Source organism: Papaver somniferum, chromosome 5 (genome assembly GCF_003573695.1).
Source record: "Papaver somniferum cultivar HN1 chromosome 5, ASM357369v1, whole genome shotgun sequence".
Classification (NCBI taxonomy): Eukaryota; Viridiplantae; Streptophyta; class Magnoliopsida; order Ranunculales; family Papaveraceae; genus Papaver; species Papaver somniferum.
In genome coordinates, this window is record NC_039362.1 from 2031303 (window position 1) to 2042609 (window position 11307).

At 38.4% G+C, this 11307-nt stretch overlaps 3 protein-coding genes across 5 annotated transcripts in view; 1 reads left to right on the plus strand and 2 right to left on the minus strand.

The window, feature by feature from the left end:
• The first annotated feature begins 6 nt into the window (after positions 1 to 6).
• LOC113277213 lies at positions 7 to 2188 on the plus strand. The gene is made up of 4 exons (XM_026526364.1): positions 7 to 248; positions 332 to 499; positions 588 to 654; positions 1562 to 2188. Exons 1-3 carry the CDS (start codon positions 86 to 88, stop codon positions 632 to 634), a joined length of 378 nt encoding a protein of 125 aa, XP_026382149.1. The 5' UTR covers positions 7 to 85; the 3' UTR covers positions 635 to 654; positions 1562 to 2188.
• Positions 2189 to 4068: 1880 nt separating this feature from the next.
• On the minus strand, positions 4069 to 5997 carry LOC113277174 (exocyst complex component EXO70E2-like). Its single transcript, XM_026526333.1, has 2 exons — positions 5491 to 5997; positions 4069 to 5334 (listed from the first exon to the last, which is right to left on the minus strand). Exons 1-2 carry the CDS (start codon positions 5995 to 5997, stop codon positions 4069 to 4071), a joined length of 1773 nt encoding a protein of 590 aa, XP_026382118.1.
• Positions 5998 to 8826: 2829 nt separating this feature from the next.
• LOC113280873 overlaps positions 8827 to 11307 on the minus strand; it is a 5180-nt gene continuing 2699 nt past the window's right edge. For 2 of the 3 annotated variants that reach the window (XM_026529457.1, XM_026529456.1), the window contains 3 exons: positions 9757 to 11262; positions 9334 to 9445; positions 8827 to 9050 (listed from right to left, as the gene is read on the minus strand). In XM_026529457.1, the coding sequence (XP_026385242.1) occupies positions 9776 to 11262 (1487 nt within the window). In that variant the 3' untranslated portion in view covers positions 8827 to 9050; positions 9334 to 9445; positions 9757 to 9775. The remainder of the gene's footprint in view (positions 9051 to 9333; positions 9446 to 9756; positions 11263 to 11307) is intronic. The other variant, XM_026529458.1, reaches the window with a different exon arrangement.

The following is an 11307-nucleotide window of genomic DNA, read 5'->3' on the forward strand; positions in this document are numbered from 1 at the left end:
CACTTCTACTCCTCAAAATGTAATCAATCTGTTCTGGTAATCTTCAAAGAAAGGTTAAAGGTGCTTAACTTAGGGTTTTGCGGTGATGGAGTATTTCGGCATTCTCCCAGTAGATATCTCACTACATATTTTCGGCCTTTTACCGGTTGAATCGGTTTCAGATTTTGCATTGGTGAGCAAATCATGGAAGAATCTCATTCATAGTCCGTCATTTTACAAAATGCATACAGTTCGTCTTCTTCGTCTTGGTAAGTTTGGGTTTTCTTTTCCTTTTCCCATTATCATCTGAACAAGTCAAATTGTTAATTTTCTTCTTCGAATTTTAATATAGCCAGAGAAGCCCATGCTGAGATTGGTCAGAAGCTGAAGGAATTTAAGGAATATTGTGAATTCGCTAAGCAATTTGCTCTGTCTTGTCAGTCTGAGGAGCTTGTTCAACAATTTCATAAGATCCGTTTCGAATACGTTGAAGAGAAGATGAACTCTGTGAGATTATCCGGTAGGGAATCTCAAAATTATGTCTGCTTTGTCGTGTTATTACTGTAATAATATACATATCTTGAAATTCTTGCTTTACCATGGTGCAGAACAAAAACTGGATTACTCCATAAGATTAGCTAAAAAAATGTGTTAGGATGTGTTCGAAACCCAAAGGTAGGTGTCAATTCTGGCATACAAACTGAAATTGCTTTCTAATTTACTACTTTGTTTAATTTGGCACTTCATTCCTTTCGGATTATGTCTCACTTTGTTGTTAGGGTCATAGGTGGAATGAGGTATCCTTCAGTTTCATATCATATTTAGGAATGCTACATTGCTCCTTGTTATAAAGGAATCACACGGCATTGTATCAGTTTTTTATTCTAAATTGTGTGCAGTTTTGTCTTTTTAAATGTGAGCTTATATTTCAAATTCATAGAAATTGGCATGTAGATATGTAATCATGATGCTCGACACTACTACACGAGCTTGAACAATCATGTTAGCGGCAGATAACCTGGTGCCTGATGTTACAATTTTTTGGCTTTGTTATTGTATATTAAATAGCCTTCTCAAGGTTCCAGTTTTTGTCTTCTTATTGTTTTATATTTAAACCCTCCACTAGATTTCCTTATCATGATACTCTAAGGGATTATCATGTTGTTTTCATGGCATACCTAAGTTATAGACTTATAGTGTTACTCTCCACAATAACGCCCTCCATCAACCTGGCTACCTCTCAGTTCTTCTACTATTAGTTTCTTATGTTGACTAGAGATACTCGGTTACAGCACTCCTACTAGTCGTCTCTCAATTAATAATCCTATTTTGAACAAGATGGAATTTCTGAATTATCAAATATGTTTTCAACTATGTAAAAGCTTACATTCTTGTTGGTTGAATACACAAATTAACTATTCGGTTATTATATCTATTGGGTGGTATCTTCTTCTGGTTTCAGTCTTTCAAAATTTTGCTTCTACAGCATACTAGTGCAGCTTATGTTGTCTCTTCTCCCAATATCTAATCCAGCTTGGTTGATTGGCTATTCTAACAAATATAAATGATAATTGGTCTTCAGATATCTCTTCTACTGAAACTGAAGAAATGTGGAAGATGTTGATAAGTAAGCAGCTAGGAGTAGTAAAGTCCATAATTTCTGACCTTGGAAAATTATGTGATGCTGATAAGGTTGTAGCAGCAAAGGAACCCGAGTCTGCAGCTGCTTCTTTAGATCTGCAAGAGTCGACATCTCACCTATCCGATGAACTTTCTGCTGTGGAAACAAACAAACAACGAATTGTCAAGATGGAAAGTATCGCAATATGCCGTACATCTGGTCCAGCCTTTTGCCGACCTGTAAGAAGACTCATTTATTTCTGGTTTGATCTAGTTTTGGGCCGAGGGTTAGGAGAAAGATAAATAAATAATAATAGAGATGCTACGTAAAAGATTTGGGCGGATTAAGTTGTCAGGTAGCTCTGGCTTGGTGATGTTCTTTCAGATATTGGGAGCTTGTCCTCCTTCCTGTTGATGATGCTGATACTGGGTGTTTGTTCATTCAAAAATATTCCATTTCCCTACTTGCCTTTCTCCTTTTACCAATCAGATGTGTGGAATCTCTATTATGTAAATAGTGATGTTGTTTTTGATGACTCCTTTAGACGTTCTCTGGATGGTTTGAATTGATATATCGGTCTTTCGTTTAGTTTTGTCTCACTCCTTTTGTGCCCACTTTCACTTGTTATTGGGTTCATTTGTGCGAGTTGTATCCTACTAGCATTCTGTTTTAGGTGCAGACATGCTTACAGCAGAGTCTTACTTTCATTTATTCAGGATTCTCTGGTTTCTTTTCCAGAGACTTGGTTCAAAACTTAAAGTATGCTTATTAATGGAAGTTTTATACGTAAAAGATATCTAGAGATTGTGATCTACTAAGAACCAGCAGGATTAATGGAAGAAAAACATCTCAAAGATCTTCGGTAGAACCTATCCAGTATACCAAGTCCAGCACACACAAAGGTATGAGAGAATGACTGATACATGAGTGCATTCAGTGACCAAATGATCTTGTATCAGTTTATTAAACCACACTTCAACTGAAAGAAGAAGAGGATTACAGGTTCTTGACTTCTAACAGACAAGTTTTGCAGAACTAACAACATTACAAGAAGAAAACTCCGAAGAAAGAACAAAAACTGCAACCTACTTTCACTGGTATTGTAGTCCATTTTTCCCAAGAGTTCAAATGGTCTGAGATGCATAGATAAAAAAAATACTACGTACCTACGCAATTAACCAACACATTAGCTCAACCGAAAGAAAAACCAGAAATACCATACACAAACAGCAGAAAACACCAGCCGGCAGTGTAAGCAAGGACCAAAGAGCATCCATTGAGAAATAGAAAAGCATTAGATATCCTCTCGAGAGTACAGACTAGCTCTTTTCCCAATTCATGCTGCACTATGCCGCTAATTTATGTTTATCCCATATCTTGCTGTGTTAATTTATTCTAAATAGGATGATATATTTCTAATTTTCAATTTACTGTGCTTTTGGAGAAACCATCTCCAACCGCGTCTGAGAAAAGGGACATGGACAACGACTGCTTTTGAGGGACAGGGATTTAAAAGGTACAGAACTGCATTATGACAGGTGATCTACATGTTACAGAATTGACCAGAAGGCTTTTTTCCTTCCACCTTTGTAGCGCCTTCAGTTCACATAAGCTAGATGACTGCCTTCACCTTCTGTCTCCATAGCTTTCAGTACAGAGAACTGCACCAGCATTCTGTTTCGACAACTTGGCATTCCGTTTCGACAATGCTCTTTATTGAAAATGTCTTAGGTTGGGAAGGCGAGACCTGCAGTAGACAAAACAGATACTCCGACGCAGGACGATACACTGATAAAAATGTCTTAACTAAGCAAATTCTGAGATATAAACGTAGAACGATACACTGATAAGTTTATGGATAAACTGCAGATGAATTCAGTTTACCTTTTTTTCTTTTTGATCGGTAAATTAAAAGTTTTATAGATGAAACGAAGAGTACATGAAATATGGACTGACCAAGATGAATTCAGTTTACTAGTTTGATATGTATTGAATACTATGAAACTCCAACTTCATAATGAAGGTAACGGAGTTTAAAGCATTTGAACTAATGGGACTATCAAGTAACATGTATTAAAGAATCCCATTGTTCAGAACAACATAATGCTTACACAAATCCAAAGACATTCTTACAAGAGAACCTAGGATACATCAAGTTCTGCTAACTAGTTTTTTTTTTTACTTTTTGAAGGATTACAATGCTGTACTACTAATCGTGAGAGCATGAAAATTACATGACAGTTAGTTACTAACAATCTTATGTTCAGAAACCTAACATACAGAAGAGTGACAGAAAATTCAACAACACTGAATTTTACTGCATGAGAATCTATGAGTTTACTTCTACAACAACTGCTAACAAAAATGAAGAAATGCTATGAACAAAGAATGACTAGAAAACACGATTATCACATTGCATACAACATGAGAAGTACTTACATCTGATGATATAATACCTCATGACAGGGCTAGTGCAGCGACTTGGAGGATCCTTCGAACAACTCCAAGAGATGATTTGCCAAATCGTCGGTGCTGTATTTGATGCGCTTCCCAAAATAGCCTCCAACATCCAGCTGATTGTAATGCCTTTCCAGGAATGACCGATACACTTGAATTACTAACCCGGAGACTGATATCTGTACCTCATCTCGAAGCTGAAGATCTGGGATCAACCATCCTGTTTGGATTTTGTAAACCTCTTCAAAAGCAAGGATGAAGCTCCTGAACCTCTCTCTGAGAATTTTCTTTGAGACGGGTCTCGCACCACCACCTGGTTCACTCCTTAGTAAATCAAGGACTGAACCCCATGTAGCACGCTTGTATTCTCTAGCCTGAAGTTGGAATTTCCCAATCTGCCTTTTAAGCCAAGGATCTCCGAAAATGATCCTGAGGTCCGAATCCTTAATCTTTTGAACCATGTAATGAATGTTGTTCATCAAGAAAAGGTGATTCAGAGATATATCCGTGTACAAGTTTGCTTTAAGATGGAGATTGTATTCAAGAGATGAAATGACTATTCGCAATTGTTGTGCCAATGGCTGAACATTGTCAGAAGTATCTTCATCTTGTTCTCTTATGGGTATCATATTGGGACATACTACTGTCATGTCATCTTCCTTTAGGATTAAATTAAGGGTATCTTCATACTCCAAAACAATTTTGATATAATTCATGACATACCTTGTCAGATGATGAATCCCACCTTGAGCAAATGGATTCGTAGACGGCTCCCATCTGACTGCACTCTCAAATTTCAGAAATGTTCTCTTCACACAACACCCCAACCGATTAATCGCTTCTCGGTACTCCATTTGAAACAAACAACGAGGTTCGCCAGAGAACAAAGCATCTATATTTGGAATGAGATCAGTAAGCACCTCATACATGTCGAGTATCCGAAACAGCTTTTCCGGCTCCGCAGACCCAGTGCATATGGCTTCTACAAAATCCAGCACCTGCCACATCGAAGACTTCGAAATTTCAATGAAACACTTCAATTTTGCAGACTCAAACTCCTCAAAAACTTGGTCGCAGAGCTGCTTCTCACTTGCAAGGTAAAGGCGCACGGACGTCTTCAGAGACTGAATCCATTTCTTGATCATGGGGTCCAATCTAGGCCAATCCATCTTAACTAATTCATCAATACTCATCCTCTCCATATCAAGTCTAAACAGGACCTCAGCCAAAGCAACCCTCCGGTTTCTAATGTAAGCTAAGGTACATTCTTGGTCATACTTTGAAGCAAACATCAAATTCGCAATGCATTTCAGGACAGGTATAACGTTGGGACGTACCAAATTTATGATGAATTCCCTGGATATGCTTAATTCTTCTACTTCTTCTTCTTGTTCTTGTTCTTCTCCGTCTTCATCTTCTTCTTCATTTATAACATCTCGGCATAAGCAGACAGACATGTTTCCCTTTTCGGTCTCGAGGAACTGCCTATTCTTAACAAGAATGTGGCTGAATTCTTCCTCGAGCTTTACCATTGCGAAATGAAGAACAGTATGAGCTTGGTGAAGAAGCTCCTTTTTCTTCCAATCATCATTAAAAGGAAAACTCGCCAAGTTATCAGCCAATCCAAGAACCTGTTCGACAAGCTCGAAATACTCTGAAGCCTCATCAAGACTGCAATTGAGCACAAATGTTTTATCTAATACCCAGCTGTTGACCTTCATCTCCACAGAATTCATCCAATTCTCAATATCTGTTAGCCCTCCTCCGCCTTTGTTTTCCTCAGATGTCAAAGTCATAGCAGACAATTTGATATCAAGATCCACAAGAAGCTTTCTACAATCATCTTCCAAGTTCTTATGAGCTCCTAATGCTCTCACTATGTGTAATGCTGCAGCAACCAAATGTTTCTCTCCTTCCACCGCAGATTTATGATCCGCCATGATAGACAAAAGATTTTGACAGAAGAGAGTGATGATGATGATGATGAAAAAGTAGTATTGAAACAATCAGAAAAGGATGAACCTTGTTACATCCACAAATTGATGTAACCAACCAAATAACAAAACTTATCCAAACCCAGCAATCATGAAAGACCAAAACCCCAATTCAGTAAGATGGTGGAGTTTAAATGTCCTAATTAAATTTGATAAATCCGAACAGTGTTTGAATTTGATCAGAAAATGAGAAATTCAAGTAAATCTTTTTTCTTCTTTGAATAAATTCTGGAAACTTGTTGACTGGAGAGCAAAAAAAAAAAAGACTAAATCTGGAAAGAAAAGAGGAGTAAGAATTGAGGTTCAAAGAATAACTGTGATGGAAATGAAGAATATAGCAAAGATGAATGGAATTCAACAGAGCAGGAAGAAACCCCCAAACCCTACTTAAAATACTAATTTGGAGAAGAAGTAAAAAACCCAATCTCCGAAGTCAAACTATCTCTGAAGAAGAAAATTAGAAAACAGAGACAAATACTTATAAATTTTCTAAGATAACGCGGTTATCCTTAAACAATCATGGCCGTCCAAAATATAGGGAAACAAAATGGCATTGATTTGAAATTTCTTTGGTTTTGTCCAGAAATACAAGCAAAGGGAGTAGTTCGGTTGTTGAAGGTCCTTTGCTTTGTCAGTAATAAGTTACTGGTGGTCTAGTAGGACTAGGACTAGGACTAGGACAGGGCAGCTCCTGATTTTTTCACTCTCCTTTGACTTGTATTTTTTTTTTATAATAATAACATTTTTTTATTTTAAATTTTAGGATGCAAAGTTTTTATCCAGGGCTTCGATACTCTGGCATGTTTTTGAAAAAGTCTATAACTTGTACGACTAACATAGTCGAGATATAGGACAATTAATCCAGATCTTTGATCATTTTCATTTTCACCCCACTACCAATCACAATGTTAGAATCATTTTCCTCTTCACCGTTAAGATTGTGACACCTATTGTCCAAATTTTGGACTATCCCTTGTTGGACTAGCTATAGTAAGGTCGTTTTTTTTCGGCATGAGCCGAAAGTGCAGAAGGGATGGTCCAGATATGGGACAAGAACCATCGTCTTTGCCCACCGTAGACTAGCAGAGGGCTGGTCCAATATGTGCAACCAAAAATGAGCAAAGAGTGTTAAGACAACTTTCCGAAGCTACTTCTCAAATAGTTAGTTTGTTCCGGTGGCTGGCATGCTCCCTCCCACTGCGTAGGTAGGGGTTCGAATTCTGTAACTGCGAAAATCCACTCCAATTTAAGGAGTTTGGAGATATTCTAGGGATCACTGGTGTAAGACATTAGAGCATCCACAGTGGGCGAGTATAACCAAAAATTTGGGATGAGATCGTAACACAGTGGGACGGAGTAAAGATCAAATCCCAACCAAAGATCAAATTCCAGACCAAATATGGTCGCGACCAAATCCCAAATTCTAATATAGTCGGGCGTAAATTTAAAGTACGCTTGTTACTGGGCGTAAATTTAAAGTACGCTTGTTAACGGGCGGAGATTTAAATTACGCCCGATGAAAATTCAAATTAAATAAAAAAGAAAAAGAATGAGGCGGACTTTTAAAGTCCGCCTGATGAAATTTTCGAAAAAATGGGGCGGATTTTTAGAGTCCGCCTGACGAAATTTTAATCTTTGATCTTTTTTAACCGTTGCGTCACAACACGGACTAAACCCAAAATTTGATCATTTTTTTGATCTTTGATCTTTGGTTTTGATCACACCACTGCAGTTGCTCTTAAAAAAAAAGGTTTGGAAACACAACTGGGATTGATTAATGCTTTTAATTCTATCATCTAGGATTGTGACATTGTCTGTGGAAAAACTCCTTAAAAGGACATAAAGTTCCACCTAAAAAAAAATGTCCCACGGGCCTGCTGAAGTGGAAATTTCAGTTCCTTAGCCTAAAGGACATAGAAGCTGACGACACTGGTGATGTCTACGGTCCCATCCGATATATCCATAGACAAAAGGAGAGAGGGTCAATATTCAAACATGGAAATTATTAACCATGTCAATCAATAAAACGTCCATTAACCGTCATCTTGAATTTGAAACTATTTTTTTTATTTTGTTTTTTTGAATCCGCGGAGTAGTTCTACATATTGACATTTCACTTGGGAAAGAAAAAAAATTAAAGGTGAAAAAGTGAAAACAAAAGTTAGTCACCTTTTCGAAGTTTTCAATTTTATTCCGTATGTATTTCTTCTTATTCTGGTGATTTGGGCTCGCATTGGAGACATATCCCTGCCTAAGGCAACATTTGATGATCAGATTCTAGTCACTTAGTCGATTTATTAATATAAATCAATTTATTTCAAAAAAGTAAATAAATTAGACCATCTTTTGCAAAGATATCATGGCACATTGGCACACACGGCTCAGATCAAAATATACTCCGGGAAAACGATTGCTTGCTAAGAATTAAGAAACCTCTCTCGCTCTCTAACATTGCTTTTCCTTTTCTTTCTCTTTTTTGGTAAATGAAACATACATTGTTTCTAAATCGGGATGAATGAAGCATATATAATACAGATCAACAATTAATTTGATGATTTTGGGAGAGGAATTCCATTCAAAAATGACTTGAAAAGTTGAAAAGCAGCTCTTGGTTTGAAAAGAGGAACTTCATGACCTGCACCTCTTACTGTTGCAAACATTAATCCTTCATATACTTCTGTCCATCCTCCCACCTTCCAAAACCAAATTACTGGAGCAGAAATTTAAAGACTCCAAATAGATAAACTTCTCAAAAAAAGGAAAACTCCATGGACATAACAATACATATGGGTTATATATTAAACGATATAATGTGGAATACACAAATGGACATGGTTTCTATATGAATTGGTACAAACGATATAATTTTATTTCTACGGCTGATCTTTGTCTCTTCCTCGTTCCTTCATTCTTTAAGCCGCTCACCAGATGTGGAATGCGGATTCGCGGAGCTTGACCTTCTCCGTCAAGTAACACACACTCTCTAAACTGATCAGAATCTGCAAAACACATACAAATACACGTTAAAATAAACACACAACCAAATATAACAGTAACCATGCGACAAACCTGAAGAACGACAATAATATTAATATAGTATATAATTATTAGCAAGATAGTAACAGCAATCACTAATGACTACAACATACATAACAACCCAACTCTCAGTTATGAGCTTCTCAAGGCCATGGTCCTTTACAGGTCATACATGTGCAAGGTCACATATTTAGATCAACAACAGATAAAAGGGACAAAAGTTGAAGTTATTTTTTAAAAATTTACCTTCACCTGGTGCAAGATCAGTACAACAGACATATGCCTTGCCATCCTTCATATTCAGTACCTTGGCTGGAAGCCACACCAACCACCTCAGACCTTCCTCGCAGGAGAGAACCTAAAAGTTTCAAATGGCATTAGCAATTGTAATCACATAGGGAACATTTCACAGATCAGCTGCAACATAGAAGCAAAAGATTCAGATAATCTTCAGTTACACAACAACTTGACGGACACTACAGACCTTTATCAAGTGATTATGATCATAAACCATGGAAGTCTGAATTATTCAGAAAAGGGAACTATGGAAGTATGCAATCCTAATGAAGGTCATGTCATAAATGTATAACCACCAAGCTATGGGATCAGTCGTTCATATGACAAGAGCTATCCAAACTATAAATGTAACATCGTCGTTAGGTCACAAACCTCTGGAACGGAACCTTCCTCAATTTGGTTCTGTAGATATTCTGGCTGACTCTTGTACTGCTATGTTTCCCTCACTCTGGGAATTTTGCAAAGCACATATAGATCCAACCTGATATTTAGGAGCATATCCAATGGTTTCATCAAAACCGGAAGTTCTACCAGGTTTTGGTTCTACCAGTCCTTTTTCAGTATTCCTGCCATTCACCGGCAAATTGCTGCTTTCTACCTGCTTTGATAGTGGAGGAAGTACCTTCTTCCCGTGGTCTGAGGTACCTTCTGTCTCTTCCAAGTTATGTTCAATGTGTCTGGTAACCCCCTCCTTACAAACTACTTCAAGTTGTTGATGAACTTTCCAATAATTTTCTGGACCAGCTTCACTTAATTCCTGAAGCGTAAAGGGTATGGGTTCACCCATGGCAGTAACGGTCGAAGCTTGCGATACAGCTTCTGCTGCCATTCCTGCCGCTTTAATAACAGCATCCCAATTCTTCGCTCTTCTTGTGGCAGCTAAAGCAGCTTCAACCCTCTTTTGAGCTGCCTCCCTAGCGGCAACAAGAATCGAGTCTGAAATGTTAGTTCTGTCCTTGCCCTTCAAGATGGATGCGGGAGAGATAAAATTCACCATATTCTTCAGACCACCATGAAGACATTCATCTGACGTCGAATTTCCAAGTTCACATGGAAGAATTAGAACCTCATCAGCCATAAGTTTGGCTTGCAGAGCAGCATCAGATGCAATCTTCGCACCAGCAGCTGCTGCAGCTATCGTGACTGCCGCAGAAGCTAGCTTAGCTTCTCCATCAGCAACCAAACCAGAGCTCTTCTGGATAGCTAGCTGTCTCCACACACTTCGGCTGTGATTTACTGCAGCTGCAGCCAGAAATGATGCCTTTTCTTCCTGCCGTTGAGCCTGATCAATCTGTCTACATGTTTCATCCGACAGGACAATCCCACTCAGCTGCTCTGTGTCCACAGGACCAGCTAATACATGAACACTTGGCCTAGGAGGCGTGGGAGATGCTGTTGTTAAGGCAAAACTACTCCTAGCAGAAACATTAGGATCGAAACTAGATGGATCTCCTGCGATGGGAGTAACTGATCTAGTTGGCAACTGATGACCATCTCCAAGAGAACATACTGGTTCTGGTGCTAATGTAGGTTGAACATGAGAAGAAATCTGGTCAATCTCCAAAGAAGCATAACCTTTTGCCCACATCACAGAATCTTGCTTTTTCAGTGGTGGTGGAGTTCTTTTCACATCTAATATGGAAGAAGGTGCACGTGCAGAGACACTGGTAGAATTCCCAACACGAGCCTGAGTACTAGGAGTTAAAGCAAGCTGTTGTACCAACCCAGATGGGGACAATGTGGGTGTTATAGGACTTATCATCATTGGACGAGCACCAACGCCACCAGCTCTGTCAGGGGTGGAAAAGGTATCACTTTGAAGCTGAAGCCTTGTTAAAGCAACAAGCCACTCGGTTTCCCACGTACTCCTTCCACCATCTATTTATAGAATAATTTTTTTTAATACATGAAGAGTGAGGTGTG